Below are 24,370 nucleotides of genomic sequence, written 5' to 3' on the forward strand. Positions count from 1 at the left end.
GGTACGGATGCTTTATCGGTTGGGTTGCTCCGATAACTTGCCCCTCCCTAAATCTGAGGCTCCGTACGAAGGCATTCTTTCATAGTTGGCGGTTTGTAGATTGCCGTTGTATGTGATGCCGGTTGTGTATTAATGTTGATGTCTGTCCTTTTCTTACATATTTTTAACACAATGTATCCACCGACAGCAATCAATATTATAAACGGAGTGCTTACCAGGCTAGATATTGACCACGTTTTCCATGTGATACTGTGTGATTCTAAATGGATTTGTTTCATCTCCGATCTTAATTCTTTGTGTAGTTCGTGTAGATGCTCAAGACTCAAATTCACGACTTTGTTCTGTTGTGTCACTTCTATGCCATAGATAGGAAGATTGATCGGTGATCCCGGAAAACTAATCGTGTTGCTTGAAATAGTTTTGTTATTGAAGAAAATATTGCAATCTTCATATGCAACGATAAATGAACCAGTAAGGTTTCGTTCTCGTATGCCACACGTCGTATCAAATATAAACCAAACGGATGAACTGATAAGTAAGTGACTTCTATCTAAAGTTATAACTTCTTGTGTTGATGGGTTCGATATAAAATCGCAAGATGCTGGTTGTCCTTTTATAATTGCTGGTATGCATGTCGTGTTGTCTTCTTGTAGATCTTCCGTATTATAGAATTCCTTATCGAGTGATGCGACGATAAACATTTGCGATTTATGGGAAAGGTAATAGGGATGAGGAACGTGGATCTGTTTTCCTATGTTATTTATGCCGTAAACTTGGATTTTGTTTAGTATGTTTTTTCTTAGTCTAGGACAACTTATTATAAACAGTAGTTCATTGTTATTTGTAGCTATTTTCGTGTTTGTATATGCCAAAGCCTCGGATATTGTATGCACTGTTATGTTTTGTTTTCTAATGTCAATCATCATCAAATCTGTTTCTTGACTATTGAGTATACGTGGATTAGTAATTCCAACTTTGGCTAATGTGATACTATCTGTAATTAGTCCTAATTTTTCAGTAAGATATGTTTTGTGCCCCGGCATGGCATAACAACCTGTGGAATACAATTAGTCGTATATAATTTTTAAATCATTTTTATGAATTCTTTTTCCCTGTTTGGTGGTTATTGTTGTTCTGTTGACTCGTTGAATGTCAATCTTTTTGTAAGGTTTTGCTAGCTTGACTCTACGCTTCGTTTTCATAAACGCCTTTGATTTAGTTGTTATAACCCGTTCCTTTTTTTTCTTGTTGTGAGAACAAATATCCTTTTCTTGTTTCTTCTTTATGTTATCCCTAACTTTTTGCATAATCGTCAACGTATGTTCGGAGGGAGTTATAATTTCGAGCGGTGTGTGTTTAGTACTTGAATGAATAGAGTTGTTATACTTGTGCACTGCGATATTCATTAATTCGATAGGATTGTCGAAAGAATGATCGGATTGTGTTAAACGACAAATTTCTATTAAAGTAGAATGAAATCTCTCTACAACACCATTCATCTCACTTCTGCCTGTTGCTGTGATATAAGGCTGAATATTAAAATTGTTAAAGAACTCTCTTACGTTTCCAGAGTTGAATGATTTTTCACCATCCATAACGATAACTTCAGGAGGTTTGTGTTTCAATATTATTTCTTTTAGAGCTGGGAGTATGTCTACAACAGCTCTGGAGTCAATTTGGACTACTTGGGCGTATTTTGAAAATTTGTCAATGCAGGTTAAAAAATAAAGTTTATTCATAAACAGGATGTCTACGTGCATTATTTCAAAGGGTACCCTTGGCAAAGGTGTTTTTGTCATAGGAGATTTAATGGGGTTTCTATCATACTTGCATTCATTACATGTTCTGCAGTTTCGAATAAAATGTTTGATTTGTTGAGCCATTTTTGGAAAATAATATTTTTGTAAAATCTTTATCTTGTTCTCTTCGCAACCTCTGTGTGCTCTGTTATGTTCCTTGCAGATAATGTCTAATTGATCGTTGTAATTTTCTATATCCTCTAATTTTTTTTTGTGTAAAACGAATTTTTAGCAAATTTTGCCTCCCAAAGTTTTTCTTGTAAACTTCTTGAATTTTTCCCATTAGGGCTTCACTAGTGAACAATCCATTTAGTTTCGAGGGGTCAGCATATTTTTTCAAAATGTTCAATAGAGTTGAATCACTAGTGTTTGAAATTGTGACATCAAATCTTTTAAAGTTGGTAAATGGTTCAGTTGATGCAACATGATCGGATCCTTCGTTTAAAATGATTTGCTGTCGAAAAGCGTTTAAAGGTGCTTCAGTAGAGGGAATAAAAAAATTATCACTATCATCTGCAGAATGTTGTGTAGCTGTCATTGAGCATACTATTCGGCTCAGTGCATCTGCCACTACATTGGTTTTACCTGGTTTATAGATAATTTCATAATCGTGCTCTTCCAAGTATGCTTTCCAACGTTTTAATTTTGCATTAGTATTTCTTTGTGAGAGGGTAAATGTGAGAGGTTGGTGATCGGTCAATATTTTAAATTTTGTACCATATAGGTAATTCCTAAATGTCTTTAAAGCCCATATAATTGCAAGCATCTCTTTTTCTGGAACAGAGTATGACTCTTCCGTTTTAGAGAGTGTTCGGGAACTAAAATGAATAGGTTTTTCTTTTCCCAGTTCACCTTGTGAAAGAACCGCACCAATTGCATAATCTGAGGCGTCCGTAGTAAGTATAAACGGTACGCTATAATCTGGATAAATTAGAACGTCTGACGAGGATAATACGTTTTTTAATTTTTCGAAACATTTTATTTGTTCCGTGGAAAGTGTTATTTTGCTATTTGAAGTCGTACTTTTCTCACCTCGTAGTCTATTGGTTAAAGGTTTCGCTATTCTCGCATAGTCCTTAATAAATCTCCTATAATAACCTGTCAATCCCAAAAACGATCTCAACTGTTTGATTGTTTTTGGTGGGGGAAATAATTTTATGACTTCAATCTTTTTTTCATTTGGTTTCAATCCTTCACTTGAAATAATATGTCCTAAAAATTCAATCTCTTTGTGAAGGAATTCGGATTTATCTAATTGAACCTTTAGATTGGAAGCATTCAGAGTTGAAAGAACTTTATCTAGATTATCCAAATGTTCTTCAATTGTTCTACCGAATACAATTACATCATCCATATAGATGTAACAGATTTTGCCTATGTGTTCGCGGAGTATATCATCAATAGCTCTTTGAAAAATGGCTGGTGCATTTTTTAAACCAAACGGCATTCTTGTAAATTCATATTTACCGTTGTTAATAGAGAACGCAGTTTTTTCAATATCCTGTGCATTCATCTGAATTTGATGAAAACCTGATGCAAGGTCAAGATTTGAAAAGTATTGTTGGCCGCGTAGTTGATCAAGGACATACGATATTTCTGGCATCGGATACCTATCACTTATAGTTTTTTCATTCAATTTCCGGTAATCTATTACCATCCTAAACTTTTTTTCACCAGAAGCATCTACTTTCTTTGGAACGATCCAGACGGGAGATGTCCAAGCGGATCTTGATGGTCTAATTATTCCATTTTCCAGAAGATTCCTAATTTGTGTATTAACTTCTTCCGTATATGCTGCTGGATATGGATAGACCCGTTGATGTACTGGTATTTCATCAGTTGTATTTATACGACATTCTACTCTTGTCGCACACGATAACTTTATATTAGGCTCATAAAAAACATGCTCATTTTTCTGTAATACACGTGTTAATTTTCCTTGTTCTGAGGGCTCTAAATGATCTAGTCTAAAATCAATCACATTATTTTCCTTTTGTTTCACATATTTCTTAAATGGTATTACAAAAGGAGTTCCCAAATCAGTTGCTATTATCAAATTATTTTTTTCGAAACATAATCTTGTATTAAGTGTTTTGAGCATGGCCGTACCTACGATGCCATGAAAAAATGAGTGGAAATCGTGAATCAAAAATTGAAATTTCAACATGGATTTTGGTTCAAAAAAAGCAATGTCGATTGCTGATTTAATGTTGAATTCGCCGTTAGCGCTTGTAATTTTAGAGGCATTAATTTCATATGGTTTGCTTCTTTTGTAAGATGAAGCTAATTTAGACGAAATCAGGTTAATATTCGATCCTGAATCGATTAAAAATGGGTATTCTCCTGAGGCTGTCCGCAAGATGATATATGGAAGGAATGATTTCACCATCCTGCGGTCCATTCTAAAAAATTACTCTCTACCTCAGTTTGTTGGTTAGAGGTGCTACGAAATGTTTCTGTGTTCCTAGTTAAATCTATTTCATTAAGATGGGGTGATCCTGAAACATACTCCAGTGGCGTATCAATGGAGTATATTTGACCATTGTGAGGGAAGGGCTTTTTATAGTTTGGTCGATTGGCATAGTTCAATGAGTTCGATCGTATAGAAGGATCGACCTCCATGGGTACAGGGTAATTATTGTGATGTTGTGTTGAAGGCATCCGCTGATGATTCGCGGGCTGACTAGTATATCCCTCAGGGTACATATTCCTACGTTGCGGAAAATTCCTATGCTGAGGGAAATTTCTTGGTGGGAGGGGTGGTCTTTGCTGATTTGTATTAAAAATAGGGCGTGGTGGTGGAACGTAAAGCTCTCGCGGTTTTGGTATGTTATTTACCCTTGTGTCTGATTTGAATGGAGCAGATCTCATGTTCATGTTGCAGTATTCAAGGCAATAATTGTATGCTGCATTTAGGTTACTGGGTTGATGGTTTTTTAGTAAAAAGCAAAGAGGGTTCTCAAGACCTCTAATAAAACAATCGAGTGCTTTTTCTCTAAAATATGCTACATGAACTTCTGAATTAATAGCGTATTTAGGATCAGTCTGAATTTGTGTTACTATTGCTGTTAGTAAATCATTTACTCGACTGAAGTAACTGCTTAGAGATTCTGAATGTTTTTTACTGATCCCTGTGAGCTCGTGGTCAAGAGTTTTAAGCTCCCTTTTATCTTTATAGTAAAGCAGCAGGGTAGATTTGATACTCGACCAATCACCCGTTATGCAGCTTGTATTAAGCACATCTGCCGCTTCACCTTTGATTTTTCTGCGAATTGTTCCCTCAATCACATGATATTCGATTGATTCTCTCGGAAGACGGGCGTACATTCTAAGTACGTTTTCGACTTCTAGTATCCATCTCATAAGGCTGCTAGCGTTTCCTTCGAAATTGGGAATATCGCGAACATAATCGGGAACTTTTCCGATTTGTAAAAACTCCTCATGGCTCATAAAATTTTCAGTAGGAGGACTCATTCTGTTTTTATCACACAGTGCTCTTCTTTTTTCCTTCCTATTCGAACAAACTTTTTGCATAAATTTTTAACTTTTATCTAACCTGTTTCCTTCAGAATTCACTTGTTATTTATAAGCTCACTTTTTTTTGTAAATTATGCTCCTTATATGCTTATGTTAGAATACAACAGATTTTGACTTACGCCAGTACCGTAATCACGAAGATCATGTTCCTTTTTCCTATTTCGACGGCGTGATGCTTCGGGGTAGTCCTTTTTGGGGTGTGCCTACTAAGGGTCCTAGGCTTCTTCGGGGAGAGATGTCCTCGAGTGCAGATCGAAAGTGGTCCTTGGTCGTTTGTGCAGGGTTGGTTTTTATTTTTGAATCACCTCACTTTGACTTCAGGTCCCTATTCGGGCGCCAGTTAACGAACTATCACTTCGGATTGTAAAGAAGTTAAGCGAGACGAAAGCTTCCTTCTTCTAAGACGGTTAGGCTGAGAGTCCCTCCTTTGGTTTTATTGTGGTATATATATATATATATATATATCTTTGTGTTTAAAAGGGATTGGGTGACGAAAGGAAGGATAAAGAGAAAGGAAGTAGATATCGGTTATCGTTCGGATGACGATCTTGTATTGGTTTAGGGCTATCACTGTTGAAGGGATGTAGAATCAGGTACGGGCGTCCGATCGGCCGGTTGACGAGATTGTGTTATCGTTGAAGGGATGCAGAATCTTGTATTGGTTTAGGGCTATCACTGTTGAAGGGATGTAGAATCAGGTACGGATGCTTTATCGGTTGGGTTGCTCCGATAACTCGCGCATAGCCTCCATGACTTCTTCTTCAGGGAACTCAGGGAGTCCCCGAAGCACTGCCTTGAAAGGCTGCTCACCACGCTTGTCGTGTGAGTAGAACTCAGCGCGAGCGGCGGTGAGATAAAAAAAGGATTGCTGCATACGTCGACTCCTGCTTGACGTGCAGCTTGAAACCAATACCAATCGACTGGAACTCAACCCCAGCGATTGACGACAGATCAGCACGAAGCTGATGGTATGCGTTCGTCTTCACCACTATGGGTGGAAGACGAAACGACGCGCTTTTTGGCGCGGTTTTCGCTTGGGGCGCTTGGTGCGCCGGTTTCGCCGGTTGCGCTGGAAGCGCAGCCTTGGTTTTCGTCGCCTTCGCACGACGACCACTGCCGCGAGAACGCACTTCGATGAACTCGTCGTCCATCTCGCTTTCACTACTGATCATTTCTTCACGGCGACGCTTGTCTACGGGCTCGCTGACCGCCGAATCAACGCTCCCATCCGATGTTTGGCGGGGGGGCTCTCTCTTCTTCATCACTGGTTTGAACTGGTTGAACTAAAAGATAGTTAAATTCACAGTTAGTAGCTCTGATCTAACCACTTGCAATCGCTCGCAACAAACACGTCCCTCCGAATTGACTGCTCGATGCCCACTCAGGCCATTCCTTGATTGATTGATTGAAAATATCTTTTATTCAGAGTTTTTACAAGTTTGCAAGTTTACATATGTTTAAGAGATACAGCACTATTTGGCTTTTCATCTTATGAGTATTGTGAAAAGCCAAATAGTACTGTATCTCTTAAACATATGTAAAATTGCAAACTTGTAAAAACTCTGAACAAAGGATATTTTCTATCAAAATAAATCAAGGAATGGCCTCTTGCAATCTTTGCCTTTCGAAACCACAAGCAGCGAAATTGTTAATAAAGTGATCCGAAATTTACTGCGATTGTTCATGGTGCCGTGACCAGGATTGTGCGAGTATCTGGTTTTAAAATCGCGAGTTTCGATCGATATTGTGTTACCGCTTCTAGTTGAATAATCGTGAAGCATACAGCTGTTTTTGCCGCATCAGGCAAAACACTGTCCAACGCATACATTCTTAAGCATTCACATAGTGCCAATGAAACCCACGGTGTCGGCGTCCCGGCCGACAATTTTGCTAGTGTCCATTTCGCGATATGAGAAATTTCTGGAGGATTTCGTTGCTGAACGGGACCAAATAGAGGTAGAAACCCGACTAAGGAAGTTTGAACGGTTATGCCAAGATCTTGAAGATATCCAGCAAGGGTTGGAAGATTCCGCTTCCACTGCCGAAGAAATATCGCAAAATGCGGCTTTGAGGGAGAATTTCGAAAGTAGAAAAATTCAGGTGCAATCGAAATTGCAGGCGCATTTACGGTTAGTACAAACATCTTATGCCCAAACGACCACCGGATCGAATCCGCTCAAGGGTATTAAGCTTCCCACCATTGCACTGCCTGAATTCAGTGGAGATTATATGCAATGGTTGACATTCCGCGATACGTTTGAGTGCCTCATACATGCAATCGGCGACTTACCGGCGATACAAAAATTCCACTATTTGCGCGCTGCTGTGAAAGGAGAGGCGGCTCAAGTGATAGACTCAATCACCATAAGCGCGGCTAATTACGATTTAGCGTGGAACACATTAACTGAGTGATACTCCAATGAATATCTGCTTAAAAAACGCCATTTACAAGCCATGTTTGCCATTCCTGCTGCACAGAAGGAAAGCGTAGCATCACTGCACCATCTTGTAGATGAATTTGAGCGACACAAAAAGATATTGCAGCATTTAGGAGAAGAAACGGGCACTTGGGGTAGCATTCTCGAACATCTACTTTGTACTAAGCTGCCCATAATTACATTACGCGATTGGGAGGAACACGCATCGAGTGATACTAACCCGAAGTACGACGGTTTAATTTCGTTCCTACATCGTCTTATGCGTGTGTTGGAGACTTTGTTAGTAAACAACCGTCAGACGTCGCAGGACAATGACCCGAGGAACTCACGGCGAATGAACTTTCCTCGCCATGCCAGTTTTGCTGCTACATCGCATGAAGCGCAAAAATGTAAGTTATGTAATTCTGCGCACCATCTTGTTAAATGCCCGCGTTTCGAAGGGATGGAACCGAAGGAGCGTCATCGGTTTGCCATGACCGCGCATTTGTGTTTGAATTGTCTGCGGGAAAATCACATGGCTCGTGATTGCCCATCACAGTACAAATGCCGTTACTGTAACGCTACACACCTCACTAAATTGCACTTCACACACATTAATACAAGTTACACCTCACCACCACACCACACACCCGATGCCACTAGCGATCCCACGGCCATAAACAACACACAACGCACGTTTGCGGCAGCACTACAGCAAGCATCCGAGCAGGTCTTGCTCCAAACTGCGTTAATACATATAATTGATGAGTTCGGAATCGCTCATCCTGCGCGAGCTCTGTTGGACAGCGCATCTCAGCCTAATCTAATTAGCGATCGGCTCGCTCACCGACTGCGGCTGAAGAAACGAAAGGTGAACGTTACTATCGTTGGAGCAGGCTAATCTGCAAACACCGTACGGGAATCTGTGCATGCCCAAATTGTCTCCCGATACAGTTCGTTTGCAGTGAACACCGATTTGTTGATGGTTGACAATTTGATGATGAATCTCCCAAAGCGCGATATAAACACCAATGATTGGAATATACCATCTAGTTTGCCTTTAGCGGATCCGTTGTTTTATAAAGCTGCTCCCATAGACATCATTCTGGGCGCACGTCATTACCACACATTTTTTGAGAATACAACGCAGGTCCGTCCAGCACCTCATCTACCCGTCATGATGAACAGTGTGTTTGGCTGGGACTGGCACAACTACCGTTGAGCACCTCAACCAGATTCTACCACATTGTATACAACCGTCTGTATCACCTCCTTGGAGGAGTCGTTACAACGATTTTGGAATTTAGAGGAACTAACCGGAAATGATGGGGGAGAGGCCTTGCAAGCCACCACCAATACAAAAGCAACGTACAGAAACCAAGAAGGTAATTCGATTCGGAACTACGGCAAACGACCTACGCTACGAAAAAGGATTAATGATTGGAAACTTGGAACATGGAACTGCAGATCCCTCACAGCACCCGGAAGTACCCGCATTCTTGAGGACGAGGTTAGGACCCGCGGCTTCGGAGTAGTAGCACTTCAGGAGGTGCGTTGGAAAGGAGTTACAGAGCGCCCCTATCGAAGCGATTGCACGATCTACCAAAGTGGTGGAGAAAAGCATGAGCTAGGTACGGCGTTCCTGGTCATAGGTGAGATGCGGAAGCGAGTGATCGGATGGTGGCCGATCAACGCAAGGATGTGCAGATTGAGGATCCGTGGGAGGTTCTTCAACCTGAGCATTATTAACGTGCACAGTCCACATCTTGGAAGCACCGATGATGATAAGGACAACTTTTATACGCAGCTGGAGAGGGAGTACGACCGCTGCCCACAACACGACGTCAAGATTGTCATCGGTGACTTCAACGCTCAGGTCGTACAGGAGGAAGCATTTAAACCCACTGAATAATCGCGTAAGTTTCGGATCACTTTATTAACAATTTGGCTGCTTGTGGTGTCGAAAGGCAAAGATAGCAAAGAAGAGATTCCTTTAATTTTCTTCCTTTTTATACAATTTTTGAGTGCCACTCACGGGAGTGGCAACTCACTATTCACTCAAATCATCACTCGCTGGACTGTCAAACAAATAACTCCTTGACGAAACCAATTGTTCGTTAAGGTTGAACATCTTGGGCGAACATACTCCCCCCCATGACAAAACGTCATAATAAAGCCAAAACAGGATGCACGTACTACTAAGCTGATGGCTTCGTAACGGGGAGTAAACATATTTTGGTAATTGGACGCGTTACTATTCCTTTTGTCGTTTTTAGTTTTACCACACGCGTAAGATGATCCTGTCCAGGGTGTATATCGACGATGCGCGCAAGTGGCCATTTGGTACTAGGAAGTGAATCGTCCACAAGGATGACCATTCGGCCAGGTATTATCTCACTACGATTCACTATCCGGTTTTCCTTCTGCATTTCCTCCAGATACTCGGTTGTCCAATGATTCCAGAAGCGTTGAACAAGCAATTGCCAGTTTTGTAATTCGTCCAAAGTGTATGCCTTCAAACGAGTGTAGTCGGGTATGGGAACAGCATGCATTGATGTGCCGATTAAGAAGTGAGCAGGTGTAAGCGCCGCCAAATCATTGGGGCCATCCGTTAGCGGCAATAAAGGACGCGAGTTCATTGCTGCTTCTATCTGCTGCAGAATGGTGCTGTATCCTTCGTAAGAAAGCCTAGTACTGCCTAGCTGCCTGTAGAGGTGTCTTTTGGCAGTCTTTACCGCTGCTTCCCATAATCCACCGAAGTGTGGCGCCTTAGGTGGTGTAAAATGCCAAGTTATTCCCATGTTGGCACAGTGAGATGCAATTTTGTTTTGTTGTTGCTCGTTCTGAAACATTTCAAACAGTTCATTAAGTTCGTTTGCAGCACCTTCAAAGTTTTTTTCCGTTATCGGAATGTATATCCGATGGTAATCCGCGACGGGATGAGAAACGATGTAATGCGGCTAAGAATCCGGCAGTGGTGAGATCGCCAACAAGCTCCAGATGAACTGCCTTGGTTGCAAAACATACGAACACACACAAGTAACATTTAGCGGCAGCAGCTCTCTTGTGAGTTGGTTTAAGATAAAATGGGCCGGCGTAATCTACTCCACATATCGAAAACGGTCGGCTCGGAGTGATGCGTTCATACGGGAGTTGACCAGTTTGTTGTTGCATCACTGGCGGGTCCTGCCGTATGCAACGAAAGCAATTCCTCACGATTCTCTTTACCAAACGTCGCCCATCGAGTGGCCAATATTCTTCTCGAATCTGGGAAAGTAGTAGTCTTCCTCCGCCATGCATAAGCTTTTCATGAAAGTGCAGCGCGACGAGATAAGCTAGCTTATGGTTCTTGGGGAGCACGATGGGATGTTTAAATTGATAGGGAAGCTGCGCAAGTTTCAAACGCCCTCCTACTCGCACTATACCGTTTTCGTCGAGAAATGGATTCAATCGTCGTAGAGGTGAATGTTTTCCCACGACTTCTCCCCTTTCAGGTAGCCGGATCTCCGATGAAAATTCGTCTTGCTGCGCCAGTTTACATAGTACGATTTTTGCAGCTTCCATAAACATGGGAGTAATCGACAATGTAGCGGGGGCAAATTGCGTTGACTGTTGTGTACGTGTTTTGTGTCTTGTGTTGTGTATAAAACGGGTGCAATATGCAACTATGTGTAAAAGCTTGGTGTATGACGATGTTAATTCGAACCAAGAGTGAGTGATCTGTACATTAGTGATCACAGCGCTTATCTGACGAGTTTCCATATCAGTTTCCGCAGCCAGTGTTGGATTCGATGCAGGCCATTGGGACGGAGCTGATGCTAACCAATCAGGACCGCAACTCCACATAGAACTCTTTAGCATTTCAGCTGCTGATATCCCTCGAGACACCAGGTCGGCAGAATTTGATGAGCCGGGGACGTGTCTCCACTGACGGGGATGTGAATAATTCTGGATCCCTGCAACGCGATTCGCCACGAATGTTTTCCAGGTGTTCGGGGGCGACGCAATCCAGTTCAAAGTCATTGTAGAATCTGACCAGAAAAACGATTCGGTTTCGTCGATCCTCATGGCTCGTCTAACACGATGATGGAGATGTGCTCCTAATACAGCAGCGCAAAGTTCTAATCTCGGCAATGTGATACGTTTCAGTGGGGCTACCCGGGATTTCGACGCGAGCAGAGTGACTCGTACTTGCCCCTGCTGGTCTTCGCAACGCGCGTAAATGCAGGCACCATATGCATTCTCCGATGCGTCTGCAAACGTATGAAATTGTACTTTGGAGTTAGATAAGAGCACATACCTATCGCTTTGGAAGTCAGCCAGATCTTGCCAGTCGTCAGTAACCGATTTCCATTTGCTACAGATTTGTGCTGGTACCGGATCATCCCATCCAATTTTCTGAAGCCACAACTCCTGCATCAGCAATTTCGCGCATATGATTACTGGAGCGATCAATCCAAGTGGGTCAAACATTCGAGCAATGTTTGACAATATGTACCGCATGGTGAGGTGGGTGTTATTAATTGTCGGCGTCGACTCGAAACACAGATCCATTTCGGGCTTCCAAGCGATGCCAAGTGCCTTCACTGTTTCGTTCGGAACAAACTGCAGGGAAGACTGTGTACCGATATGTTCCGCTGGTAGGCCGGTAAGCACGTCCAAACAGTTAGATGTCCACTTTCGAAGTTCGAATCCTCCTTTGGAGAGCAACTCGGTTAATTGTTGGCGAAGCATACGGGCTTCCTCTACGCTGTTCGCACCACCGATGAAATCGTCAACATAGAAGTTATTATTTAGAGCGGGTGTAGCGAGTGGATAGTCTACACCTTCATCGTCTGCAAGCTGCAATAATGTGCGGGTGGCCGAGAACGAGGATGGAGCCAAACCATATGTTACCGTATTCAGCTCGTACAATCTAATCGACGATTGTGGTGAGAAACGGAAGAAGATGCGAACTAATCGTCGATCGTCTGGATGCAATACAATTTGTCTATACATTTTTGCGATATCAGCTACGACAGCGATCTTATAAGTTCGAAAACGCAAAATGATTTTGATGAGTTCATCTTGAACTATAGGTCCAACTCGTAACGTTTCATTCAGCGAGAAACCAGTCGACGTTTTAGCCGAACCATCAAATACAACTCTAACCTTCGTTGTGGAACTTGATGGCTTAAAAACCGTATGATGAGGTAGATAATAAGCAGCTGTATCGTCACATTCAGTGCTTATAGGAGACATGTGCCCCAGTTCCAAATACTCCTTCATGAATGCTTGGTACGCCTCTCGAAGTGCTGAATCGCGTTCCAATCTACGCTCAAGCAGCTCAAAGCGACGAATAGCTTGAGATCTAGACATACCGAGCTTTTCGCCGAAGTCTGGCTGTTTTGGGAGGCGAACAATATATCTACCGGTGTCGTCACGTTCCGTGGTGGCCTTGTAATAGGTTTCGCAATATCGTTCATCCGGTGAGTATGTATCATTTACGGTAAGTTCCTCTAAATTCCAAAATCGTTGTAACGACTCCTCCAAGGAGGTCATACAGACGGTTGTATACGATGTGGTAGAATCTGGTTGAGGTACAGAGTGCTCAACGGCAGTTGTGCCGGTCATTACCCAGCCAAACACACTGTTCATCATGACGGGTAGATGAGGTGCTGGACGAACCTGCGTTGTATTCTCAAAAAATGTGTGGTAATGACGTGCGCCCAGAATGAGGTCTATGGGAGCAGCTTTATAAATCAAGGGATCCGCTAAAGGCAAACTAGATGGTATATTCCAATCATTGGTGTTTATATCGCGCTTTGGGAGATTCATCATCAAATTGTCAACCATCAACAAATCGGTGTTCACTGCAAACGAACTGCATCGGGAGACAATTTGGGCATGCACAGATTCCCGTACGGTTTTTGCAGATTGGCCTGCTCCAACGATAGTAACGTTCACCTTTCGTTTCTTCAGCCGCAGTCGGTGAGCGAGCCGATCGCTAATTAGATTAGGCTGAGATGCGCTGTCCAACAGAGCTCGCGCAGGATGAGCGATTCCGAACTCATCAATTATATGTATTAACGCAGTTTGGAGCAAGACCTGCTCGGATGCTTGCTGTAGTGCTGCCGCAAACGTGCGTTGTGTGTTGTTTATGGCCGTGGGATCGCTAGTGGCATCGGGTGTGTGGTGTGGTGGTGAGGTGTAACTTGTATTAATGTGTGTGAAGTGCAATTTAGTGAGGTGTGTAGCATTACAGTAACGACATTTGTACCGTGATGGGCAATCACGAGCCATGTGATCTTTCCGCAGACAATTCAAACACAAATGCGCGGTCATGGCAAATCGATGACGCTCCTTCGGTTCCATCCCTTCGAAACGCGGGCATTTAACAAGATGGTGCGCAGAATTACATAACTTACATTTTTGCGCATCATGCGATGTAGCAGCAAAACTGGCATGGCGAGGAAAGTTTATTCGCCGTGAGTTCCTCGAGTCATTGTCCTGCGACGTCTGACGGTTGTTTACTAGTAAAGTCTCCAATACACGCATACGACGATGTAGGAACGAAATTAAACCGTCGTACTTCGGGTTAGTATCACTCGATGCGTGTTCCTCCCAATCGCGTAATGTAATTATGGGCAGCTTAGTACAAAGTAGATGTTCGAGAATGCTACCCCAAGTGCCCGTTTCTTCTCCTAAATGCTGCAATATCTTTTTGTGTCGCTCAAATTCATCTACAAGATGGTGCAGTGATGCTACGCTTTCCTTCTGTGCAGCAGGAATGGCAAACATGGCTTGTAAATGGCGTTTTTTAAGCAGATATTCATTGGAGTATCGCTCAGTTAATGTGTTCCACGCTAAATCGTAATTAGCCGCGCTTATGGTGATTGACTCTATCACTTGAGCCGCCTCTCCTTTCACAGCGGCGCGCAAATAGTGGAATTTTTGTATCGCCGGTAAGTCTCCGTTTGCATGTATGAGGCACTCAAACGTATCGCGGAATGTCAACCATTGCATATAATCTCCACTGAATTCAGGCAGTGCAATGGTGGGAAGCTTAATACCCTTGAGCGGATTCGATCCGGTGGTCGTTTGGGCATAAGATGTTTGCACTAACCGTAAATGCGCCTGCAATTTCGATTGCACCTGTATTGTTCTACTTTCGAAATTCTCCCTCAAAGCCGCATTTTGCGATATTTCTTCGGCAGTGGAAGCGGAATCTTCCAACCCTTGCTGGATATCTTCAAGATCTTGGCATAATCGTTCAAACTTCCTAAGTCGGGTTTCTACCTCTATTTGGTCCCGTTCAACAACGAAATCCTCTAGAAATTTTTCATATCGCGAAATGGACACTAGCAAAATTGTCCGCCGGGATGCCAACACCGTGGGCTTCATTGGCACTATGTGAATGCTTAGCACTATGTGAATGCACTATGTGCTTGTGAATGTATGCGTTTGACAGTGTTTTGCGTGATGCGGCAAAAACAGCTGTATGCTTAACGATAATTCAACTACAAGCGGTAACACAATATCGATCGAAACTCGCGATTTTAAAACCAGATACTCACACAATCCTGGTCACGGCACCATGAACAATCGCGTAAGTTTCGGATCACTTTATTAACAATTTCGCTGCTTGTGGTTTCGAAAGGCAAAGATTGCAAAGAGGAGATTCCTTTAATTTTCTTCCTTTTTATACAATTTTTGAGTGCCACTCACGGGAGTGGCAACTCACTATTCACTCAAATCATCACTCGCTGGACTGTCAAACAAATAACTCCTTGACGAAACCAATTGTTCGTTAAGGTTGAACATCTTGGGCGAACACCTACAATAGGATGTTTCAGCGCCCACCAGCTGACGAACGACAATGGGCTTCGCCTTATAAACTTCGCCTCCTCCAAGCACATGACTATCCGCAGCACCTTCTTCCAACACGCACCTCGATTCAGCTACACCTGGAGATCACCACAGCAGACATATTCCCAGATTGACCACGTTCTCATTGATGGAAGGCACTTCTCGGACATTATCGACGTACGGACATACAGAGGAGCAAACGTCGACTCAGACCATTACCTGGTTATGGTTAAGTTACGCCAGAAACTCAGCGTAGCCAATAGGCTACGATCCCAGCCCACCCCAAGGCTCAATACAGATCGGTTGAAGCAAGCTGATGTGGCGAGAGACTTCGCGATCGCGCTGGGGGAGGCGCTGCCGGAGGATACCACCACCGAGGCGATGTCACTCAACGACCACTGGCGAATAGTGGAGCAAGCCATCAGCAGCACGGCCGAGCGAATAATTGGCCGCGTAACACGTAACCAGATGAAGGAATGGTTTGATGATGAGTGCAGACGAGCACTATCCGAGAAGAACGCAGCGCGCACCCGAATGCTCCAGCGCGAGACCCGGCAGAACGTGGAAAACTATAGACGACTGAGAAGGCAACAGACCCGACTCTTCCAGGACAAGAAGCGCAGCTTTGAAGAATCGGAAGATCCTGTCCCGAATACTTTTCTGCAGACTTGCGCCCCTTGCTACAGATTTCGTTGGAAGCTACCAGGCAGGATTTGTTGGAGGCAAATCCACCACCGACCAAATCTTTACTCTACGGCAGATCCTCCAGAAATGCCGAGAGCACCAGATCCCTACGCACCACCTATTTATTGATTTCAAGGCGGCCTATGACACCATAGATCGGATGGAGCTATGGAACACCATGCAGCAGTACGGATTCTCTGGGAAGCTGGTACGGCTGTTAAGGGCCACCTTGGATGGGGTACAGTGCAAGGTGCGAGTGTCGAACATGCTTTCGGAGCCGTTCGACTCACACCGGGGTCTGAGGCAAGGGGACGGACTCTCCTGTTTACTGTTTAACATCGCTCTGGAAGGTGTCATGAGAAGCGCGGGCTTCGACATACGGGGCACGATTTTCTCCCGATCTCTCCAATTCCTGGGCTTCGCGGATGACATTGACATCATCGGAAGGACATCTGTGGCAGTATGCGAGGCGTATACTCGACTGAAACGCGAGGCCGCTAGGATTGGTTTGAGGATCAATGCGTCGAAGACCAAGTACCTGCTTGCCGGTGGCTCTGATCAGGATAGAGCCCGACTTGGAAGCAGAGTAACAGTTGATGGTGACGATCTTGAGGTGGTAGAGGAGTTTTGCTACCTTGGTACGATCGTCACTTCGGACAATAATGTGAACAGCGAAATTCGAAGACGCATTGTTCAGGGAAATCGTGCCTACTATGGGCTCCATAAACTCTTGCGATCCAGAAGACTCCAGCAACACACGAAATGCACGATATATCGCACACTGATACGCCCGGTAGTCCTCTATGGCCATGAGTCTTGGACGATACGGGCGGAGGACGCCAACGCTCTCGCCATTTTCGAGCGGCGGGTGCTACGGACTATCTTTGGCGGTATTTGTGAGCAGGGCGTGTGGAGAAGTAGAATGAACCAAGAACTAGCTGAGCTGTATGGCGAGCCGGACATCCTGACGGTGGCGAAGGCCGGCAGAATTCGGTGGTTAGGGCATGTCATGAGGATGCCGGACTCATGCCCCACCAAGAAGGTGCTCGCCAGCGACCCGTTCGGCACGAGGCGCAGAGGAGCGCAGCGAGTTCGGTGGCTGGACCAAGTGGAGCAGGGCCTGTCGGAGATTGGGTGCAGCCGGGGGTGGAGGAGAGCAGTCCTGGACCGAGTTTCCTGGAAACTGATTGGCAACCTGGCCATGTCAGCACGACGTGCTCAACTATGAGCGGGCCAAGAAAGAAGAGAAGAACCGGAAATGATACATACTCACCGGATGAACGATATTGCGAAACCTATTACAAGGCCACCACGGAACGTGACGACACCGGTAGATATATTGTTCGCCTCCCAAAACAGCCAGACTTCGGCGAAAAGCTCGGTATGTCTAGATCTCAAGCTATTCGTCGCTTTGAGCTGCTTGAGCGTAGATTGGAACGCGATTCAGCACTTCGAGAGGCTTACCAAGCATTCATGAAGGAGTATTTGGAACTGGGGCACATGTCTCCTATAAGCACTGAATGTGACGATACAGCTGCTTATTATCTACCTCATCATACGGTTTTTAAGCCATCAAGTTCCACAACGAAGGTTAGAGTTGTATTTGATGGTTCGGCTAAAACATCGACTGGTTTCTCGCTGAATGAAACGTTACGAGTTGGACCTATAGTTCAAGATGAACTCATCAAAATCATTTTGCGTTTTCGAACTTATAAGATCGCTGTCGTAGCTGATATCGCAAAAATGTATAGACAAATTGTATTGCATCCAGACGATCGACGATTAGTTCGCATCTTCTTCCGTTTCTCACCACAATCGTCGATTAGATTGTACGAGCTGAATACGGTAACATATGGTTTGGCTCCATCCTCGTTCTCGGCCACCCGCACATTATTGCAGCTTGCTGAAGATGAAGGTGTAGACTATCCACTCGCTACACCCGCTCTAAAAAATAACTTCTATGATGACGATTTCATCGGTGGTGCAAACAGCGTAGAGGAAGCCCGTATGCTTCGCCAACAATTAACCGAGTTGCTGTCTAAAGGCGGATTCGAACTCCGAAAGTGGACATCTAACTGTTTGGACGTGCTTGCCGGCCTACCAGCGGAACATATCGGTACACAGTCGTCCCTGCAGTTTGTTCCGAACGAAACAGCGAAGGCACTTAGCATCGCTTGGAAGCCCGAAATGGATACTCTGTGTTTCGAGTCGACGCCAACAATTAATAACACCCACCTCACCATGCGGTACATATTGTCAAACATTGCTCGAATGTTTGACCCCCTTGGATTGATCGCTCCAGTAATCATATGCGCGAAATTGCTGATGCAGGAGTTGTGGCTTCAGAAAATTGGATGGGATGATCCGGTACCAGCACAAATCTGTAGCAAATGGAATTCGGTTACTGACGACTGGCAAGATCTGGCTGACTTCCAAAGCGATAGGTATGTGCTCTTATCTAACTCCAAAGTACAATTTCATACGTTTGCAGACGCATCGGAGAATGCATATGGTGCCTGCATTTACGCGCGTTGTGAAGACCAGCAGGGGCAAGTACGAGTCACTCTGCTCGCGTCGAAATCCCGGGCTGCCCCACTGAAACGTATCACATTGCCGAGATTAGAACTTTGCGCTGCTGTATTAGGAGCACATCTCCATCATTGTGTTAGACGAGCCATGAGGATCGACGAAACCGAATCGTTTTTCTGGTCAGATTCTACGGTGACTTTGAACTGGATTGTGTCTCCCCCGAACACCTGGAAAACATTTGTGGCGAATCGCGTTGCAGAGATCCAGAATTGCGTTATATATATATATATATATATATATATATATATATATATATATATATATATATATATATATATATATATATATATATAGATATATATGTATATATATATATATATATATATATATATATATATATATATATATATATATATATATATATATATATATATATATATATATATATATATATATATATGCTTTATAATTACTGAAATGTTTTTTAAAGACTTCTTGCAGTTTTGCCATAATAGATTCGCTTGTGTATAAACTTTGAAGCAAAATTTGCTTAAGTATGTGTTAAGCACTTGAAATAATGTTTTTTCGTTAATTTCCTTCAAGTAAACTGTATTACTACTTGATGATTGAAAAACATTCACTGGTGATTCTGTACAAGGTATAGAGAAATCATCGCTGTTTTTAGCTGAATGTTGAGTAGCAGTCATTGAGCACGTAATTCTGCTAAGAGCATCGGCTACTACATTTGTTTTTCAGGTTTATACAACACTTCATAGTTATGCTCTTTCAAGTAAGCTTTCCATCTTTTCAATTTAGCATTTGTGTTTTTTGGTGATAACGCAAAAGTTAAAGGTTGGTGGTTAGTTAATATTTTAAACTTTGCACCGTACAATTAATTCCTAAAGGTTTGTAATGCCCACAAAATTTCAAGCATCTCTTTTTCCGGGGTTGAGTACTTTTTTTCTGTGATTGTTAAAGTTCTTGAAGCAAAATGAATAGGTTTATCTTTTCCTAATTCTCCTTGCTATAGCACTGCTCTAATTGCAAAATTGGATGCGTCTGTTGTCAAAATAAAAGGTTGTTTAAAATTAGGATAAATCAACACATCTTCAGAAGTTAAATTTTTTTTCATTCTCTCAAAACATTCTTTTTCACTAAGTCCAAATTTAATTTTTTTAGTAGAAGAGAAAGACTTTGATGATTCCTTCTCTCTTAAAAGATTTGTCAAGGGTTTAGCAATTTTAGCAAAGTTATTGACAAATCGTCTATAATATCACATTAGACCTAAGAAAGCCCGAAGATCTTTCAAGAATCTGACCGTAAAAATTCGGATTTATCCAATTGCACTTTTAATCCTGCTTTGTTTAGAGTTTGTAAAATTGTATTCAAGTGACATAAGTGTTCGATCAATTTTTTTCCAAAGATAATTACGTCATCAATATAAACGTAACATTGTTTTGCAATATGTTCTCTTAAAATATCATCTATTGCTCGTTGGAATATTGCAGGAGCATTTTTCAATCCAAGTGGCATTCTTGTAAATACGTACTTGCCATTATTAACTGAGAACGCAGTTTTTTCTATATCTGATTCTTTTATTCTTGATGAAATCCAAATGTTAAATCCAGTGTTGTAAAATATGTTTGATCTTTCAATTGATCAATTACATAACCAATTTCAGGGATAGGATATCTTTCTGAAATTGTTTTTTTCATTCAACTTTCGATAGTCAATTACTATTCTGATTTTTTTTCCAATGATGCATCTGTTTTCTTAGGAACTATCCATACAGTTGATGTCCAAGCAGAACGAGATGATCGAATAATCCCATCTTCTAAAAGTTTCTCAATTTGTTTGTTTACTTCATCTGTATAGGCTTTTGGATATGGATAAATCTTTTGATGAATGGGAATATCGTTAGTTGTGTTAATGCTGCATTCAATTTTAGTTCCATATGTTAGTTTAGTATCGGGTTCATAAAAGACATTGTTATTTTTCTTTAAAACTACATTTAATTTGTCAATTATTTCTTTTGAAAGATGAGCTGTTCTAAAGGTAAGATTATTATCTAAATTTTGTGATGTGGGTGTGGTACTATAATTTTTTAAAGGTATGCTTAATGTTTCGCATCCTTTTTAAATGTTTATAGTGTTATTTTCTAAATCAATTATCGCTTTTAATATAGTTAAAACATTAGTACCTAGAATTCCGTTAAAAAAGTTATGAAATTTGTGTAAAACAAATTTAGTTGAGTGATTTATAACGGGATAATAGAAATTAATATCAATTGCTGATGTTGATTTAAATACTCCATTTGTACTTTATATATATTGTTAGTAGAACAGTTATAAGATTTACTAAATTTGTAATTGTTAGCCAACTGAGGGACAGTTATACTGATATTAGCTCCAGTATCTATTAAAAATGGGAAATTTCCAATAGATGTTTTCAAAAAAATATATGGTAAAGTTGGTGTTACCAACTTGGGTTCCATTCTAAAAAAGTAGTTTGTTGTGGTTTTTCTAATTCTCTTGAAGATTCTTCTTTGAATTTGTAGTCTGATGAAGTGGAATGATCCTTATTATCGTGCCCATCTATTGGGTTAGCAAATTTTTTAAATGAATGTATTTGTGATGAAGGGGGGTGTGCCCTTTTTTCAACTTTTGGCCGGTTGCCATTATTAACATTTTTTGATCTAATACTCGGATCCACTTCCATTGGCACAAGTTTTGGTTGTTGGTAGCTCAGTTGGTATGTTTATCCGAATCGTGGGAATTGATTAGGTACAAACTGTCTAGTTTGAAGATTGGGAGTAGGTTGCCTGAATAATGGGAATTTAGGGGGAATAACAGGTCTTGGATTTAGTCTAGGTGGATTTACAGGAGGAATTAATTCTCTTGGTTTGGGTATGTTAGTAGTTTGTTCGTTGCGGAACGAAGCTGAACGAATATCATTGTTATGCTATTCAGACAGAACTGGTATGCTTTACTTAAGCTATTAACGTTTGCGGATTTTTATAAAATGTAAAGAAGTTTCTCTTAACCTCGGGTAGACGAATCAAGAGCTTTTTTACGAAAATAGTTAATATTATTAAAGGTTTGTTAGGCGCTCCCCATCCCCTCCTGCGTGAGGGGTTGTATGGGAGCTCCCCTTGTTACCTCGCGTAGTGGATGAAGCTTTGAATACTTGGGCCAAATGTCAAAATGAACATATTTGCTAAATATCATAAAAACTGGACTTCATTTACAATTTTAAGCGATTACCTCTTTTGGGGGGGGGGGTTGTATGGGAGCCCCTCCTTTGTTGTTCATTGAGGCGGTTGAAATTTTGTCAGTATAAGTTTTAAGTAATGAATCGTCTATGCACCAAATTTCAGCCAAATATGAATTAAGTGAAATTAAACGAATAGTCGTGAATTGGGGTTGTATGGGAGCCCCCCTTTTGGGGGGCTCTAAAAAAATAAAAAAATCAATTGCCTAAATCCGAAACCATCATACACCTATGTACCAAGTTTGGTGCAAATCGGTTTAGTGGAAACCCCATTGAAGCGCGCGCATAGGCACATATTTATATATATATATATATATATATATATATATATATATATATATATATATATATATATATATATATATATATATATATATATATATATATATATATATATATATATATGTATTCATTTTTATTTTAAGATGCAATGATGCATTATCACGCATTTCTTCGTCCATTTGTACTTGCACTGTTATTGCTGCAAGTAACTCATTTACTCGACTATAGTGTGATCCGATACTTTCACTATTTGTTTTCTTCACTGTAGTCAACTGATAGTCCAGAGTTTGAAGATCTCTTTGATCTTGATAATATCGGAGAAGAGTGTTCTTAATTGTTTCCCAATTATACGATGTATTTTGCGTATTTAAAACATCCGAAGCTTCGCCTATGATTTTCCGTCTTATACTTCGAACTAGTAAGCCATATTCTGTGGAGGTTTTTGGAAGATCATGATAAAGATCAAAGATACCTTCCACATCTGTAATCCAACCAATTATATCGATCGGCTTCCCATCAAACTTTCCCAAATCCCGCACAAAGTCTGATAATTTCCCTATATTAGCAAAATTTGATATTGCGTTTCTTTGTGCTTGGGACATAGATGGTCCTGCACTCTCCGTTCCAACTGCATTTGGGTTAGTCATCTTGTTTTTTTTTGTGTTGTTATTGTTATGCCAACTAATCAGTTATAGGTGTACTTTTTGGATAATACTCACGTATGTACTTTCGTACTTACAAGAGTAGGAAGGAACGCATCCTGGGTTTGTTTACTACAAAGTTTGTTACAAGTTTGTTTACAAATTGTTTACTACAAAGGCCCTTCAATGCAAATCTGGATCTTACCCCAGGTGTCCTATTAATTGCTTTGTAGTGTGGAACTAAATTGTTCACTTTTGGAGAGTTTGTTTCAAACTTCTCACTGCACCTTTTTCACTACTTTATACTATTCCCGCACTGAGAATCTCGCCGGAGCCTCCAGTTAAGTTTTCTACTTCTTACAACCGCCTTACAACCGTATCACTTCGGATCTTTCAACTAACGAAATGTAGTTTTTTGTGGTGTCAAATCGGAACTGTCTTTATTGAATCTTCTGGCTGTATTTCTATTGAAATAACCCTTCTACTGTAAGATGGACTTCGTGGACTACCCGGTTCTGACTATTTCCTGAATAATTATTTATGAATGATTTGCTGATGAACTATTTCTTGATATTGTTTATATGAACATATATTGATGGCTAACGCAACATTGGTGGTCCTTGCATTGTCGCCAACATAAACATCGCAACATTGACGGTTCTCGCACTGTTGCTAACTCGCGCACTGGGAGTCTCTGTTTTGAAACGATCAGCTGTGTGAGCTGGTTTTTGGTCTGTCGAATTATGATGAAAATCTCAATATTGAGATATATTTTCTACGGAATGACACGTATGATGTTCGAAATACAGTATACAAGCATGGAAATACACAATTTCTGCATAAAATACAACGTCATAATAGGTTCTTAAATGAGCACATATATAAAATTAGCCATACGCTTAAACTGGACATACCCAACATCAATAAACCATATCATCATAAATCAGTGCAGGATACATCCGATAGAGATCAGCAACGGTTAGGGTAAAGAACCATCCGTTTGCCTATTGACGATGGCGGTAGATATGCTACTAAAATCAATCAGTATATCATGAATAGGCTCAATGTTTGACGAATCGGGAGCATTTGTTGTAAGTGTTTGAATGACCTCTTAAATTGCATTACATCTCAACACAAATGCTGTAATGGTTCTTTTGACAACGAGGTGGCAACGGATTGATGAGATGTTTAGTATCGAATATTGTCTAATTGTGCTTCTACGCTGTCCATCCAGGTATCAAATTCGGCTAATCGTAGTACTACCCCAGATAATCGTTTGTGATTTACCCATTCCGTCTTCATCCGACAGATCTATGTGTATGTCTACATCTGTAAGCATCAAACAAATGTTACATGGTACATG

The 24,370-nt window shown here is 41.5% G+C and overlaps 3 protein-coding genes across 3 annotated transcripts in view; 1 reads left to right on the forward strand and 2 right to left on the reverse strand.

Moving 5' to 3' along the window:
- The window catches only part of LOC128729045 (uncharacterized), a 9,237-nt gene extending 2,750 nt beyond the window's left edge, over positions 1-6,487 (reverse strand). Inside the window, exons 1-2 of the mRNA XM_053822693.1 lie at positions 6,250-6,487; positions 216-1,054 (exon numbers count right to left, since the gene is read on the reverse strand). Of these exons, the coding sequence (XP_053678668.1) occupies positions 216-1,054; positions 6,250-6,487 (1,077 nt within the window). The remainder of the gene's footprint in view (positions 1-215; positions 1,055-6,249) is intronic.
- Positions 6,488-7,187: 700 nt separating this feature from the next.
- LOC128729046 (uncharacterized) lies at positions 7,188-7,748 on the forward strand. Its single transcript, XM_053822694.1, has one exon. It carries the CDS (start codon positions 7,188-7,190, stop codon positions 7,746-7,748), a length of 561 nt encoding a protein of 186 aa, XP_053678669.1.
- Positions 7,749-8,980: 1,232 nt separating this feature from the next.
- LOC128729047 (uncharacterized) lies at positions 8,981-13,393 on the reverse strand. Its single transcript, XM_053822695.1, has 2 exons — positions 12,054-13,393; positions 8,981-9,065 (listed from the first exon to the last, which is right to left on the reverse strand). Exons 1-2 carry the CDS (start codon positions 13,391-13,393, stop codon positions 8,981-8,983), a joined length of 1,425 nt encoding a protein of 474 aa, XP_053678670.1.
- Positions 13,394-24,370: the final 10,977 nt, after the last annotated feature.

Source organism: Anopheles nili, chromosome X, assembly GCF_943737925.1.
Source record: "Anopheles nili chromosome X, idAnoNiliSN_F5_01, whole genome shotgun sequence".
Lineage (NCBI taxonomy): Eukaryota > Metazoa > Arthropoda > Insecta > Diptera > Culicidae > Anopheles > Anopheles nili.

Excerpts from the sequence above, each read along its gene's own strand:
- LOC128729046 (XM_053822694.1), top strand. The coding sequence starts at position 7,188 with ATGAAACCCACGGTGTCGGCGTCCCGGCCGACAATTTTGCTAGTGTCC.
- LOC128729047 (XM_053822695.1), bottom strand. The coding sequence starts at position 13,393 with ATGATGAACAGTGTGTTTGGCTGGGTAATGACCGGCACAACTGCCGTT. Across the intron at positions 9,066-12,053 it reads GCTGACTTCCAAAGCGATAG|TTCCTCTAAATTCCAAAATC; the intron begins GTATGTGCTCTT and ends ATTTCCGGTTAG.